This window comes from Leucoraja erinacea, chromosome 39 (assembly GCF_028641065.1).
Source record: "Leucoraja erinacea ecotype New England chromosome 39, Leri_hhj_1, whole genome shotgun sequence".
Classification (NCBI taxonomy): domain Eukaryota; kingdom Metazoa; phylum Chordata; class Chondrichthyes; order Rajiformes; family Rajidae; genus Leucoraja; species Leucoraja erinaceus.
Window position 1 is genome coordinate 179,306 of NC_073415.1, and position 16,975 is coordinate 196,280.

A 16,975-nucleotide genomic window follows, 5' to 3' on the forward strand; every position below is an offset into this window, starting at 1 on the left:
CATGACATACAGTGACAGTTACGAATGACTCGGGAAACACTAAACATTAATAATAATAAAACATTAATGATAAAACACCATTGATCAAGCATGTGAACCAACAAAATACCAGATCAAAGAGAGGCTACAGATTTTGGGCTGTTGAGTAGAGCAACTACTCGTGGATAAAAACTGTTTTTATGTCTGGCTGTGGCAGCTTTGACAAACCGGAGTCGGATTGAATGCAAAACATGTGAATGAAATAAAATACCAGAGGCGACTGAAACAATGAGTCAACTGAAGCCATAAGATGGACAAGCAGTTAATCGGTCTGCTTTCGAGTTGTATATTAAGGAAATATTGGTGGCCAAGACATGGAGGGATATTCAACTGCTTTGAAAATAGTCACTTTGTCAACCCGGTTTTCAGTTCACCTACCTCTGTATCACTTTCAAAAGGCAATATTGGACTAATGCCAATATCAATATTATGCATTCCAATCTGTTTATGACACATGGTAAAAGTTAGTTATTAATGAGGCAATAGTCAGTGTGAGTCATGGACTTTCGCTGTTGCTCACAGTTAAACCAGCCCCACTGATGCCTTTGGGGGATAAGAAAAGGAATGGAACCAAGGCGGGATGAGCAATAAATGATGTCTTGGCCATGATGGCCACATCTGGTCGCCCCATTACAGGAATGATGAGGAGGCTTTGGAACGGATAGGGCGGCACAGTGGCTCAGAGGTAGAGCTGCTTGCTGTCTTACAGCGCCAGAGACTTGGGTTCAATCCTTACTACGGGTGCTGGCTGTACAGAGTTTGTATGTTCTCCCTGTGACTGCGTGCATTTTCTCCAGGTGCACAGGGTCTCCCCCCCCATGTTCCATCGACCAGCAGGCTTAGACAATAGACAATAGGTGCAGGAGTAGGCCATTTGGCCCTTCGAGCCAGCATCGCCATTCAATATGATCATGGCTGATCATCCCCAATCAGTACCCCGTTCCTGCCTTCTCCCCATATCCCCTGACTCCACTATTTTAAGAGCCCTATCTAGCTCTCTCTTGAAAGCATCCAGAGAACCGGCCTCCAGAGGCAGAGAATTCCACAGACTCACCACTCTCTGTGAGAAAAAGTGTTTCCTCGTTTCCGTTCTAAATGGCTTACTCCTTATTCTTAAACTGTGGCCCCATGCTGTATCGCACTCGTGTGTTCAGGACATGAGCGCCCAATGTATTCATTTCCATTTGCAGCAGCCCACAAGATTGATGAGCTGCAGGAGGTTTTGAAGAAGAAAGATGAGGATATGAAGGCGATGGAGGAACGCTACAAAAAATACCTAGATAAGGCACGGACGGTGAGTACACGGACTACTTCTGGTCACCGCTCTCCATTCACACTCCATTACAGTGCAGTTCTGGTTCAGTTCAGTAGATTGCCATTTTCCATACTAACTTGGTAAATTTTAAGAATCAGTTTCCTCATAGATTGTCATTTAAATGCTGATTTTGCGTTAGATTAGTAAGGACATCAGTGAAAATGATTTCTCACGCAAATAAAAACAGCAATTGCAATGTGAAGATAAATATTTTAAGGAGACAAAAATGCTAGAGAAACTCAGTAGGTGAGGCAGCATCTATGGAGCGAAGGAAATGGGCAACGTTTCGGGTCTGAAGAAGGATCTCGATCAGAAACGTTACCCATTTCCTTCGCTCCGTAGATGCTGCCTCACCCGCTGAGTTTCTCCAGCATTTTGTCTACCTTCGATTTTCCAGCATTTGCAGTTCCTTCTTAAACATGAATCTGGAGGTGTGCGTGTTCACACTTAAGTACCTCTTGCCTGAGGGGAGAAGAGGGAGTGGCCCGGGTGAGATATGTGATGATAAATATTTTTGGTTTACACTAATCTGATTAGAGTGTGGCGACCTTTGGTTCAATTTCCATTTTGGTTCATAAGGTCAAAAGTGATAGGAGCAGAATTAGGCCATTCAGCCCATCGTCTCTTCCGCCATTCAATCATGGCTGATCTGTCTCTCCCTCCTAACCCCATTCTCCTGCCTCCTCCCTATAACCCCTTACACCCGTACTAATCAAGAATCTATCTCATCTGCCTTAAGAATATCCATTGAGGGCTTCCTCAGCCCTTTGCGAAAATAATTCCACAGATTCACCATCCTCTGACTAAAGAAGTTCCTCGTCAACTCCTTCCAAATGGAACGTCCTTTAATTCTGAGGCTATGACCTCTAGTCCTAGACTCTCCCACTAGAACAGGTTGCGAGGAGAAGGCAGGAGAATAGGGTTGAGAGGGGAAAATAGATCAGCCGTGATCAAATTCCCTTTTGTACCTATACACTGTAATGTCTCGATTGTAATCATGTATTGTCTTTCTGCTGACTGGCTAGCACGCAACAAAAGCTTTTCACTGCACCTCGGTACACGTGACAATAAACTGAACTGAAATGGCGGAGCAGACTCAATGGGCCGAATGGCCTAATTCTGCCCCTGTGTCTCACGGTCTCATAGGCACTTTGAGAAAAGTACTATTTGGAATGGTTTACAATCTGTGTTTCCCAATCTCTTTTCAGTTTTTTGGGCAGATTCAGCTTATTCAGGGAAAGGTGGGTGTAAGCATTTTAGAAATAAAGGCTAATTGTAACACTTCAAGCATTCACCGGCACAGATAGGTTTGACCATCTGATTTAACTTTGATTTTTTGCAGGTGATTCGAACTCTCGATCCAAAGCAAACGCCAACAACTGCTCCTGAGGTTCAAGCCTTAAAAAATCAGTTGCATGAGAAAGAAGCTAAGATTCATTTGTTAGAGGTATGGCTTTGATGCAATAGTCAGAGGGCCTGAGTGCACCGATTGCCATATAGACATCTACTGAATTCAGATTCAATTTTAATTGTCATTGTCAGTGTACAGTACAGAGACAACGAAAATAATTCGTTGAATGAATGAATGATACCACAATGTCACATGTATAGTGCCCTCCATAATGTTTGGGACAAACACCCATCATTTATTTATTTGCCACTGTACTCCACAATTTGAGATTTGTAATAGAAAAAATCACATGTGGTCAAAGTGCACATTGTCAGATTTTATTAAAGGCCATTTTTATACATTTTGGTTTCACCATGTAGAAATTACAGCTGTGTTTATCCATATTCAGGGCACCATAATGTTTGGGACACATGGCTTCACAGGCATTTGTAATTGCTCAGGTGTGTTTAAATGCCTCCTTAATGCAGGTATAAGAGAGCTCTCAGCACCTAGTCTTTCCTCCAGTCTTTCCATCACCTTTAGAAATGTTTTTTTCTATTTTATCAACACGAGGACCAAAATTGTGCCACTGGAAGTCAAAGAAGCCATTATGAGACTGAGAAACAAGAATAAAACTGTTAGAGACATCAGCCAAGCCTTAGGCTTACCAAAATCAACTGTTTGGAACATCATTAAGAAGAAAGAGAGCACTGGTGAGCTTACTAATCGCAAAGGGACTGGCAGGCCAAGGAAGACCTCCACAGCTGATGACAGAAGAATTCTCTCTATAATAAAGAAAAATCCCCAAACACATGTCCGACAGATCAGAAACACTTCAGGAGTCAGGTGTGGATTTGTCAATGACCACTGTCCGCAGAAGACTTTATGAACAGAAATACAGAGGCTACACTACAAGATGCAAACCACTGGTTAGCTGAAAAAATAGGATGGCCAGGTTATACAGTTTGCCAAGAAGTACTTAAAAAAGCAACCACAGTTCTGGGAAAAGGTCTTGAGACGAAGATTACCTTATATCAGAGTGATGGCAAGAGCAAAGTATGGAGGAGAGAAGGAACTGCCAAGATCCAAAGCATACCACCTCATCTGTGAAACACGGTGGTGGGAGTGTTATGGCCTGGGTATGTATGGCTCACTTATCTTCATTGATGATACAACTGCTGATGATAGTAGCATAATGAATTCTGAAAGGTATAGACACATCCTATCTGCTCAAGTTCAAACAAATGCCTCAAACCTCATTGGCCGACGGTTCATTTGACAGCAAGACAATGATCCCAAATAATGATCTTTTTTATGCTGAAGAGAAAACTGAAGGGACTAGCCCCCAAAACAAGCATGAGCTAAAGATGACTGCAATATGGCAGAGCATCACCAGAGAAGACACCCAGCAACTGGTGATATCCATGAATCGCAGACTTCAAGCAGTCATTGCATGCAAAGGATATGCAATAAAATACTAAACATGACTACTTTCATTTACATGACATTGCTGTGTCCCAAACATTATGGTGCCCTAAAATGGGGGAACTATGTATAAACACAGCTGTAATTTCTACATGGTGAAACCAAAATGTATAAAATTACCCTTTATTAAAATCTGACAATGTGCACTTTAACCACATGTGAATTTGTTCTATTACAAATCTCAAATTGTGGAGTACAGAGGCAAATAAATAAATGATGGGTCTTTGTACCAAACATTATGGAGAGCGCTGGTACAGTGAAAAGCTTTGCATCGCAAACAACCTAGGTGGTACACAAGTGTCATAGGAAGGATGCAGATGTTGGTTTAAACTGAAGATAGACACAAAATGCTGGAGTAACTCAGCGGGACAGTCTCAAAATAGAAGGAATGGGTGATGTTTCGGGTCGGGTCTGAAGAAAGGTCTGGACCTGAAACGTCACCCATTCCTTCTCTCCAGAGATGCTGCCTGTCCCGCTGAGATACTGCAGCATTTTGTGTCTACCTTCGATTTAAACCAGCATTTGCAGTCCTTTCTTCTACAAAGTACTGAATGGTCCTATCTATTGCCTGGCACCGCACGTAGCAGCAGCTCACCCCCTGCTGCCAATTCCCCCTTCGTTCTTGGTGCCCCACCCACCCAAGCCAGTTACCCCTTTGTTCTCAGCGCCCCTCTGTGATGGGAATGTGGCTTCAAGGGGCACTGTTCGAGCAGTTCAACGTTCCCGGTTACAAGGAAAGGAGTGGATTAAATGGAGGAAGAGGGTAAGGACGATATTGTTGAAAGAAACCATTGCATATCTGAGAAGTGGCAAAATGTGAGAAAGATGATCAAGTGAGGTACACGGATGGGAAAGATTTAAAGGGAAATAAGTGGGGCTTGCTTACATTCGGGGCGGCATGGAGGAGTTGGGCTGAAGGGACTGTCTCGTGCTGTGTGACACTATCACTAAGTGTGGTATCGACTAAGAACATGTTAAACGTAAAGCCAATATAGTGGCAGTCATGTTGTAGATGGGGGAGGGGGGAGGGGGGGAGGTGGATGCACGCGGTGTGGAGGGGGGAGTAAGGTCCACACTGTGGGGGAGGGGAGTAGGGTCCACACTGGGGGAGGGGAGGGGAGTAGGGTCCTCGCTGTGGGGGAGGGGAGGGAAATGGGCGCGCGCGCGCGAACTGTGTGGGGGTGGGGAGTGTCCGAGCTGTGGGCGGGTGGTATCTATGCTGTGGGAGGAGTGGAGCCCAAACTTGTAAGCGGGGGGTGAGGGACGTCCAGATCACAGAGGGGTGGGAGCTGAGGCCACACAGCAGGGGGTGGGGTCCGTGCCCGAGGAGGAGGGCTGGGCGTGCAACCAGGGGTGTATTATAGACCATCAACCAGTCAGAAGGAGCCTGTAAAGCGAAACTGTAAATACATATACAAGTGCAAAAGAACTAAGGTGCCATATTGGAATATTTCCATTAATATTCATTGTGCCAGGATGAAAAGGTTTAAATATCACAGGATTAAGAGGGTGGTGAATCTGTGGAATTCTTTGCCACAGAAGTCTGTGGAGGGCAAGTCGGCGGATATCTTCAAGGCAGAGATAGATAGATTCTTGATTAGTACGGGTGTCAGGGGTTGCGGGGAGAAGGCAGGAGAATGGGGTTGGGAGGGAGAGATAGATAAGCTATGATTGAATGGCGGAGTAGACTTGATGGACCGAATGGCCTAATTCTGATCCTGATATTTATGAACGTTGCCTTCAGGGGAACCGTTATAGCCAAGATGTGGAAGGTCAAGAAGCAAGAAGGAAGCTGGGGTTAGTATTGGTGAGTGAAGCTGAAGATTAATAACAATTCCTGAAGAGGTCAAAGATAATTTTGAAATAGTTTTTATTTTGTTTAGTTGAGAGATACAGCACGGAAACAGGTCCTTCGGCCCACCGAGCCGGCGCTGACCTGCGATCCCCACACACTAATGCCCCTGTCCCACTTAGGAAACCTGAACGGAAACCTCTGGAGACTTTGTGCCCCACCCAAGGTTTCCGTGCGGTTCCCGGAGGTTGCAGGTGGTTGCTGGAGGTTGCAGGTAGTGGAAGCGGGTAGGGAGACTGACAAAAACCTCCGGGAACCTCTGGGAACCGCACGGAAACCTTGGGTGGGGCGCAAAGTCTCCAGAGGTTTCCGTTCAGGTTTCCTAAGTTGAACAGTGGCATAACACTATCCCACACACACTAGGGACAGTTTAACCATATAACCATATAATAACCAAATAACAATTACAGCACGGAAACAGGCCATCTTGACCCTTCTAGTCCGTGCCGAACACATATTCTCCCCTAGTCCCATCTACCTGCGCTCAGACCATAACCTTCCATTCCCTTCCCGTCCATATAACTATCCAATTTATTTTTAAATGATAAAAACGAACCTGCCTCCACCACCTTCACTGGAAGCTCATTCCACACAGCCGCCACTCTCTGAGTAAAGAAGTTCCCCCTCATGTTACCCCTAAACTTCTGTCCCTTAATTCTCAAGTCATGTTGCCTTGTTTGAATCTTCCCTACTCTCAGTGGGAAAAGCTTTTCCACGTCAACTCTGTCTATCCCTCTCATCATTTTAAAAACCTCTATCGTCCCCCTTAACCTTCTGCGCTCCAAAGAATAAAGCCCTAACTTGTTCAACTTTTCTCTGTAACTTAGTTGCTGAAACCCCAGGCAACATTCTAGTAAATCTCCTCTGTACTCTCTCTATTTTGTTGACATCCTTCCTATAATTAGGCAACCAAAATTGTACACCATACTCCAGAATTGGCCTCACCAATGCCTTGTACAATTTTAACATTACATCCCAACTTCTATACTTTACAATTCTACCAAAGCCAATTAACCTACAAACCTGTACGTCTTTGGAATTGTGGGAGGAAACCAAAGATCTCGGAGAAAACCCATGAAGGTGACGGGGAGAACGTACAAACTCCATACAGACAGCACCCGTAGTCCGGATGGAACCCGGGTCTCTGGCGCTGTGAGGCAGCAACTCTACCGCTGTGCCACCGTGATGGCCCACAGTTCTAAATAATAAAAATAAATAAAAAACCAATTTTACTAGACTGGAATATAAATTAGTAAAAGTGGATTGGAAATGGATTGAGTCCAAATCCGTCTTGCAGCAGTGTGATGTGTTTAGTACGATAGGCAAGGCGTTCAGGGTAACCTTTCCCTGCAAAGAAAATATGTGTTACACCAGGTCTAGAGCCCCCAGGATCATTAGTTGTATGGAGGATCTCATAGACACAGAGAGATCAATATACCAGAAAGGTAGCTGGTAGAGCTGCTGCCTCACTGCACCAAAGACAAGAGTTTAATCTAGATCTTGGGTGCTGTCTGTGTGGAGTTTGCACAAAAGTTCTCCCTGTGACCTCGTGGGCCTCCGACCAGTGGTAGTTTACACCCCAGCGGTATCAACATTAACTTCTCCAATTTCAGGTAGTCCCTGCTTTCTTCCTCCTTCCCCTCCCCTTCCCAGCTCTCCCACAGCCTACAGTCTCCGCAACCCACACCCCCACATCAGTCTGAAGAAGGGTCTCGACCCGAAACGTCACCTGTTCCTTCGCTCCACAATTGCTCCCTAACCCGCTGAGTTTCTCCAGCATTTTTGTCTGCCTTTGTCCCAGATAGAACAATGACATTCTTACTTTCAGCAACAAAACACAATATGTAAACATAGTTCATTGTAAACAATATGATAAACGAGAGCAAAAGAAAAAAAATGTGTCACAGGGAGAACGTGCAAGCTCCACACAGACAGCGCCGAGGTCAAGATCGAAGCTGGGCCTCTGGCGCTGTGAGTAACAGTGTTCTGAATCCTTGAATCTTTAAAGGTCAGCTTTTGTTGGGCTTAACAGAAATCCTTGGAAGCATTGCGCAGACTGAAGGCTGCATCTTATCTCCAGTGAATGTTTTGCTGAGACTGCATTTGTACATTGAGTAAATGCCATTGAATGAAGAGGTTGCTCTGAGCATGGATGATGTATTTGGCCTTGAATCTTCTCCATTTTGGTTTATTGTTGTCACTATTGATACACAGCTGTGTTGAGTCCAGAATGGTGACGATCGTATTATGGAACGATCGCTAAACGTATATCCTGGTCAGAAACTCATTAAGTATATTTCTGACACTGGGCCTGTACTCAGACTCATAGTGATACACCTTGGAAACAGGCCCTTCGGTCCAACTTGCCCGCATCGGCCAACATGTCCCAGCTACACAGTCGGGCCTGCCTGCGTTTGGTCCATATCCCTCCAAACCGGTCCTATCCATGTACCTGTCTAACTGTTTCTTAAACGTTGGGATAGTCACTGCCTCGACTACCTCTGGCAGCTTGTTCCATACACCTGTGTGAGAAAGTTACCCTTCAGATTCCTATTAAATCTTTTCCCCTTCACCTTAAACTTATGTCCTCTGGTCCTTGATTCCCCTACTATAACCACATAACAATTACAGCACGGAAACAGGCCATCTCGGCCCTGCCGAACTCTTACTCTCACCTAGTCCCATCTACCTGCATTCGGACCATAACCCTCGATTCCTTTCCCGTCCATATACCTATCCAATTTATTTTTAAATGATAAAATCGAACCTGCCTCCACCCCTTCCACTGGAAGCTCATTCCGCACAGCTACCACTCTCTGAGTAAAGAAGTTCCCCCTCATGTTGCCCCTAAACTTTTGTCCCTTAATTCTCAAATCATGTCCTCTTGTTTGAATCTTTCCGACTCTCAATGGAAAAAGCTTATCCACGTCAATACGTCTATCCCTCTCATCATTTTAAAGACCTCTATCAAGTCTCTGGGTAAGAGACTCTGTGTGTCTACCTGATCTATTCCTCTCATGATTTTATAGTTTAGAAGAATGAGGGAGACCTCATTGAAACTTACAGAATAATGAAAGGCTTGGATAGAGTGGATGTGGAGAGGATGTTTCCACTGGTGGGAGAGTCTAGGACCAGAGGTCGTAGCCTCAGAATTAAAGGATGTTCCTTTAGGAAGGAGATAAGAAGGAATTTCTTAAGCCTTAAAACTATCCATTGACTTGGCCTCCACAGCCTTCTGTGGCAAAGAATCCCACAGATTCACCACCCTCTGTGGAATTCTTTGCCACAGAAAGCTGTGGAGGCCAAGTCAATGGATAGTTTTAGGGTAGAGATAGATGGATGGATAGAGAGATAGATAGTTGATTATTAAGGTGTCAAGGGTTATGGGGAAAGGTTAGGAGAATGGGTTTAGGAGGGAGAGATCGATGGCGATTGAATGGCGAAGTAGACTTGATGGGCCTGATTCTGCTCCTATCCCTAATGACCTGATAACTTCTGATTCTGTTTCCCCGAAACCGTTGCAGGTTTGGGGTACAACCTGAGGTAATCCCAATGCTGCCCCTGGTTGTTATCATGACCATGAACATGCTGTCGGTGCTGTGGTGAATTTGGATAAGTGTGTTTTTAATAAAGCTGTTGGGATACTCTATAATGTTGCCATGTGGGGCCTTGACCCAACAAGACCAGTGCCCACAGTATTGTTGCACAGCTAATGGCACAGAATTCAGTGCCACTTGTCTGCGATTTGTGGGAGTGGGGGGCAGAAGGGAAGTGTGTGTGCCTCTGTCGGTGTGTGCCTGTGGGGGAGTGTTTGTGTGTATAGAGTGAGTGTGTGTCTCATGTGTTGTGTGTATAGAGTCTGTGTGTGTATAGTGTGTACATAGTGTGTGTGTGTACATAGTGTGTGTGTGTGTATCGAGTGTGTATGTATAGTGTGTGTGTGTGTGAGTGTGTGTAGTGTGTGTGTATCGAGTGTGTGAGTGTAGAGTGTGTGTATTGAGTGTGTGTGTGTGTGTAGAGTGTGGGTGTGTGTGTGTGTGTGTGTGTGTGTGTATCGGGTGTGTGTGTGTGTGTGTGTGTGTGTGTGTGTGTGTGTGTGTGTGTATGTAGTGTGTGTGTATGTGTGTGTGTAGTGTGTGTGTGTGTGTGTGTATGTGTGTGTATGTGTAGTGTGTGTATGTGTAGCGTGTATGTAGTGTGTGTGTGTATCGAGTGTGTAGTGTGTGTGTGTGTGTGTAGTGTGTGTGTGTGCATATAGAGTGCAGATATGAACAGCAAATGGTGAGTGATATCTAGTAATTGGAGGTTGACCAGAAGTGTGTGAGATGGTCACGTTTGGAGGAAGCAGCACCCTGGAGGTGGTGTCAGCAACTGCTGGGCTGACGCCGGCTGGAGGGAGGGTGGTGGGGTTAGAAAGCTCTTGGTGGGTTTGTCACATGTCTTTCTATTTTTCTTAGACTGATTTTGAAAAAAATAAATCGCAGAGAGATCAAGAGGAGAAGTTGATCATCAGTGCCTGGTACAACATGGTGAGTCTGTAGTTTTAATATCATGCCTATGTCGAACATGATGCTAAGATCGACTGTTATCTGCCGACACATAGTCCTAATCCGTCCGTCCCCTATGTATCCAAAAGCCTATTACACACCACTGCTGTATCTGTCTCCACCATCATCCCCGGCAGTGCGTTCCAGGCACCCACCACCCTCCGTGACTTTAGAGATAGAGCGCAGAAACAGGCCCTGTGGCCCACTGAGTCTGAGTCGACCAGCAACCACCAGCACTACCCTACACACCAGGGGCAGTTTACAATTGACCTACAGTACCGACCTTTAGGTCTTTGGAGTGTGGGAGGAAACCAGAGCGCCCGGAGAAAACCCACGCAGTCACGGGGAGAACGTACAAACTCTGCACAGACAGCACCCGTAGTCAGGATCAAACCCGGGTCTCTGGCGCTGTGAGGCAGCAACTCTACTGCTGAGTAAACAAACATTTGCCCCTCACATCATCTTTAAGTTTCACCCCTACCCCACTCGCATTAGAGTCATAGAGTGACACAGAGTGGAAACAGGCCCTTCGGCCCAACTTGCCCACACCAGCCAACATGTCCCAGCTACACTAGTCCCACCTGCCTGCGCTTGGTCCATATCCCTCCAAACCTGGACCTGTCCATGTACCTGTCTAACTGTACAAAGAGCCTTAAAGCTGTGCATTCTTGTCTTTGATATTTCTATCCTTTCATCTATTTTATTATTCTTCCCCTTAGGATCTGTAAAAGTATGGAGGTAGTTTTTATGATTCATTTATATAGTGCCTTATCACAGCAAACAGATATCTCCACAGGTTCCTGCTGGAGGAACTCTCAAGTCCCAGTGCTGGTCTCGTGCTGAAACATCGACCGTCTCTCTCTGCCTCCACAGATGCTGCCTGACCCCTGACTTCCTTCAGCAGCTTGTTTTTGCTACATGTACCACTTAGGGCGGCACGGTGGCGCAGTGGTAGAGTTGCTGCCTCACAGAGCCAGAGACCCGGGTTCCATCCTGATTACGGGTGCTGTCTGTGCGGAGTTTGTACGTTCTCCCCGTGACCGCGCGGCTTTACTCCGGGTGCTCCGGTTTCATCCCACGCTCCAAAGACATACAGGCTTGTAGGTTAATTGGCTTCTGTAAATTGTGTAGGACAGAGCAAGTGTATTGATGTTCAGCACAGTCTAGGTGGACCGAAGTGGACACTTCTTCCACACTGTATATATATTCCAGCATCTGCAGGCTCTTGTGCAAACAGATGGACAGGTAAATGTAATAGAGACATTGAAGGAAAGAAGCTGGACATCTGGGACACATGACAATAAACTCTCTTGACTTGACTTGACATGAACCTTGAACCAACTCACAGCTAAAAGGAATGCAGTCTCCCACAACCCATTGCTGCCACTAGATGGGAGTAGTGCTGTGCTTGCTCCAGGTGCGACAGAGGTTCACCCGTATCTCCTCCAACCTCATCTAATGCATCCGCTGCTCTAGATGTCATCTGATCTACATCGGTGAGACCAAGTGGAGGTTGGGCGATCGTTTCGCCGAACACCTCCGCTCGGTCCGCAAAAACCTACCTGACCTCCCGGTGGCTCAGCACTTCAACTCCCCCTCCCATTCCCAATCCGACCTCTCTGTCCTGGGTCTCCTCCATTGCCAGAGTGAGCAACACCGGAAATTGGAGGAACAGCACCTCATATTCCGCTTGGGGAGCCTGCATCCGGCGGGCATGAACATTGAATTCTCCCAATTTTGTTAGCCCTTGCTGTCTCCTCCCCTTCCTTAACCCTCGGGCTGTCTCCTCCCATCCCCCAGCCCTCAGGCTCCTCCTCCTCCCTTTTTTTTCCTTCTTTCTCCCTGCCACCCCCTATCAGCCTGAAGAAGGGTTTCGGCCCGAAACGTTACCTATTTCCTTCGCTCCATAGATGCTGCTCCAGCATTTTTGTGTACCTTACACTTTTCTTTCACTGTGCTGTGACAAGGTGATGCAGGTTTGTAGGATAATTGGCTTCGTTAAATTTGATAATTGTCCCTAGTGTGTGCAGGGTAGTGTGAAGCGCCTGTCTGTCCCACTTAAGGGCCTGTTCCACTTACGCAATTTTTTTCCAGCGACTTGCCGGCACCCGCCATAGCCACAGCAGGTGGCCGAAAATGTTCAACATGTTGAAAATCCAGCAGCGACCAGAAAACGGTACAACTCTTTGGGCGACTACTCACGACCATACAGGTGTGACCCCACGAATATTTTTGAGATGACTAGGCTGCCGCCACATGGTGGCCGGGGTGTCGCCTGTAGGGTCGTGAGTCATCTCCTCAGTCGCCCCAAGAGTCGCCGCTGGATTTTCAACTTATAACCATATAACCATATAACAATTACAGCACGGAAACAGGCCATCTCGGCCCTACAAGTCCATGCCGAACAAATTTTTTTCCCCTTAGTCCCACCTGCCTGCACTCGTACCATAACCCTCCATTCCCTTCTCATCCATATGCCTATCCAATTTATTTTTAAATGATACCAATGAACCTGCCTCCACCACTCCACTGGGAGCTCATTCCACACTGCCACCACTCTCTGCGTAAAGAAGTTACCCCTCATATTACCCCTAAACTTCTGTCCCTTAATTCTGAAGTCATGTCCTCTTGTTTGAATCTTCCCCATTCTCAAAGGGAAAAGCTTGTCCACATCAACTCTGTCTATCCCTCTCATCATTTTAAAGATCTCTATCAAGCCCCCCCTTAACCTTCTGCGCTCCAAATAATAAAGACCCAACTTGTTCAACCTTTCTCTGTAACTTAGTTGTTGAAACCCAGGCAGCATTCTAGTAAATCTCCTCTGTACTCTCTCTATTTTGTTGACATCCTTCCTATAACTTTTTCAAACATTTTTTGGCGACAGTGGGTTTGACACCAATGAGCGTAGCTTGACTTCTTCTGACGTTGATGCTGTCGTAGGTAGTCGCCAGGTGACTTCGGTGAAATCCATTGGCGACTACCTACGTCAACCAGCGACTGAATTCTCTTCAGTTGTTGCCGACAGGGTCTCGGCTTGGACTTCGGTTGTCACAGGCTGTCACCTGTGTGATCGTAGGTGGACATCCTAATGGGTCGCTGGTTGTCGGTCACTTGCCGTGGCTTGACATCGACTGGGTGATAGGTTGTTGTAGCTTGTCGTAGACGTTGCCGTAGGAGGGGGTCCAGTCGCCGTGTTTTCGACGACCTGCTACGACTGTGACAGTCGCCTAAAAAATCCCCTAAGTGGGACAGGCCCTTTAGTGTGCGGGGATCGTTGGTCGGTGCGGACCCAGTGGGACAAAGGACCTGTTTCCACGCTGTATCCCTAAACTAAACTATCCTGTAGTCAAATTGAAGTATCGTGCTGAATGTAGTGTGTGGTATTTTTGGTGCTGTGTGTGTAGTTATTTTGCCCAGTCCGCAAGCTGTCTCACTGATGGGAACATGTGAGGGTGTATTGGACCGGATTGCACCCTGCCCCACCTTGAGTTGCGGTAGTAGGAAGGAACTTCCAACGCACTTATTCTTGCTGTTGAGGGAGTGCAGCGTAGGTTCACCAGGTTAATTCCCACGATGACGGGACTGACATATGATGACAGAATGGGTCGACTGGGCTTGTATTCACTGTAATTTAGAAGGATAAGAGGAGATCTTATAGAAACATAAGATTATTAAGGGATTGGACAGGCTCGATACAGGAAAAATGTTCCCGGCGTTGGGGGAGTCCAGAACCAGGGGTCACACAGTTTAAGAATAAGGGGTCGGCCATTTAGGACTGAGATGAGCAAAAACGTTTTCATCCGGAGAGTTGTGAATCTGTGGAATTCTCTGCCACAGAAGGCAGTGGAGGCCAATTCACTGGATGTTTTCAACAGGGTGTTTGACATAGCTCTTGGGGCTAATGGAATCAAGGGATATGGGGGGGGAAGCAGGAACGAGATTCTGGATGATCAGCCATGATTATATTGAATGGCGGTGCTGGCTCGAAGGGCCGAATGGCCTCCTCCTGCACCTATTTTTCTATGTTTCTATAAACTGCAGATACTGGCTTAAGATAGACACAAGAAGCATCTCTGGAGAGAAGGGATGGTGACGTTTCGGGTTGAGACCCTTCTTCACACTGAGAATCAACATAGACACAAACAGTCAGCCAGTCCTTGTTGTGCTAGACAGCAGAGAGGGACTGAGTGGAGGTTTCACCCTGCCTGCTTTTCTCCACAGGGGATGGCTCTCCACCAGAAGGTATCGGAGGAAAGGTCTCGGGGTCCGGGTCAGTCGCAGTCGTTCCTGGCCCAGCAGAGGCAAGCCACCAACGCACGCCGGTCGCATCCGAGGCGGCTGCAGCAGCAGTCCATAATGCGATAGCCCGTCGGAGCAGCATTCAAGTGTGAAGTGCAAGTCCAGTACCTCAACGCAACGTAACTCCAAAAACCTCTCTGCCAGACACAAAATGCCGGAGTAACTCAGCGGGACAGGCAGCATCTCTAGAGAGAAGGAATGAGTGACGTTTCTGGTCGAGACCCTTCTTCAGTCTAGACCTGAAATCAGGCGCAATAACTTGGAATTCCTCTCCTCGGGGCAGGAGAGGATGGAATAACTCAGCGGGTCAGACAGCATCTCCGGAGAGAAGGAATGGGTGACGTTTCGGGTCGAGACCCTCCTTTACGGTCTGAAGAAGGGTCTCGACCCAAAACGTCACCCCTTCCTTCTCTCCAGAGCTGCTGCCCGTCTGTTGAGTTAATCCATCTTTTTGTGCCTACCTTCGGTTTAAACCAGTATCTGCAGTTCCTTCCTACACAACCTGACTCCTCTCTTCCTATTGATCAATGTGATCATAATTTCCCACAATTCCTCTCCCCCCCACCCCCCCCCACCAATACCACCACCCTGTCCAGATTTCTCCAGCAACCCATGGCAATGAAGGTTTAGATAATAGTTCTGGCATCATAACAATTTGAGAATGAGCAGAGATTTAGTCTATTGTCACTACTGTGTCGTGATAGACAATTTTGGGGTGATTATCATGGAGATTTAAAGCAATATTCTGCAGAGGTTGAATGCCAGAAACAAAAGCAGAGTGCTCAGTGTTTCAGGCAGCGTCTACACACACAGACGTGCTTTAGTTGCCAGACCGTTGGGTTTTCATCTGGTGAGGGAGCATGTGTTTGACAAGATCTGCCATCATCCCCGCTCACCAACTCTGACCAAAGCTCCTCTCCGATGTCTACCACAACAGCGGCTGACTGACTTTTTGTGTCTATCTTCACTCAGTATGACCCAAAAGGACACCTATTCCTTCTCTCCCGAGATGCTGCCTGACCCGCTGAGTTACTCCAGCACTCTGTGCCTATCTTCGGTTGAAACCAGAATCTGCAGTTTCCTTCATACACACTTGTCCCGACCCAGGTGTGACTGGAAGCAGTGGGGGAATTGTAAACCAGGGCAGAGTCTCCCGTTCAGACAACACTAATTCTCATCGTACATGAAGTACCTCAGCTATCCCCGTGTTCCTCAATGAGATTGTACTTCAGACCGGCTGAAATACAGAGAGTGTCTGAGATCCGCTTGCGAGTTCTACAACAGGAATCGTAGGTCCGATTGGTATTGAGAGCCGCTCGGAAACTAAGTTGGCGTAACTCTTGCACTTTATCTATTATGAATGTAACATCAAGCACATGTTGAAGTGCAAGACCGTTTGCCCAGCCCTGAGGTTATGTCGGAATGTGCCTTCCCCTTGAATTATATCTTTTTCCTCCCTGCCTATTGCGAAAGAAATTCAACGTTTTTTTAATTGATTCTCTAGATGATTAGCGGAGGTGAATTTTACGAGTTTATCTGGCTAATTGATTTTTATGTGTTATTGCTGTGAACATCGTTCTTAGTACTGTAGGGGGTAGACTGTAAAACTGAACAAAAACCAACAATTAAAACGAATTCTTCTACGACGATATTTTAGTTTATATTCAAATTGAATGTAAATGTTCAGCTTGGCAGAGCTCAGCAACTAGAGAGGTTTATGGGGTCTAGTTCCAATGGGCTCTGCTTTTGTTAATTTAAATAAAGTTTTTGTCCTTTATGTCTGTAAATAGGTGACTTGCCTGTTTTTTTAATTATAAGAAATGTGTTCATTATTAGACACTTGGAACTGCAGATGCTGGTTTACCAAAAAAAAAGTGCAGAGTGCTGGAGTAACTAGTCAGGCAGCATCTTTGGGGGGGGGGGGGGGGGGATTTTATGTTCTGGGTCAGGACCCTTCTTCAGACTCTGAAGTCTCTGAAAAGTCTGAAGAAGGGCCCCGATGTGAAACGTCACCTATCCATATCCTCTGGAGATGTTGCCTGACCCGC

At 46.4% G+C, this 16,975-nt stretch overlaps 1 protein-coding gene across 3 annotated transcripts in view; it reads left to right on the forward strand.

Annotated features, from left to right (window-relative positions):
* The window catches only part of LOC129714432 (protein Hook homolog 3-like), a 78,708-nt gene extending 61,994 nt beyond the window's left edge, over positions 1-16,714 (forward strand). The window contains exons 19-23 of one of the 3 annotated variants that reach the window (XM_055664018.1): positions 1,230-1,333; positions 2,697-2,801; positions 5,974-6,036; positions 10,539-10,610; positions 14,850-15,291. In XM_055664018.1, coding sequence (XP_055519993.1) covers positions 1,230-1,333; positions 2,697-2,801; positions 5,974-6,036; positions 10,539-10,610; positions 14,850-14,993 — 488 coding nt within the window. In that variant the 3' untranslated portion in view covers positions 14,994-15,291. Of the gene's footprint in view, positions 1-1,229; positions 1,334-2,696; positions 2,802-5,973; positions 6,037-10,538; positions 10,611-14,849; positions 15,292-15,956 lie in introns of those variants that run through there. The other 2 variants (XM_055664020.1, XM_055664019.1) reach the window with 2 other exon arrangements.
* The last annotated feature ends 261 nt before the right edge of the window (positions 16,715-16,975 follow it).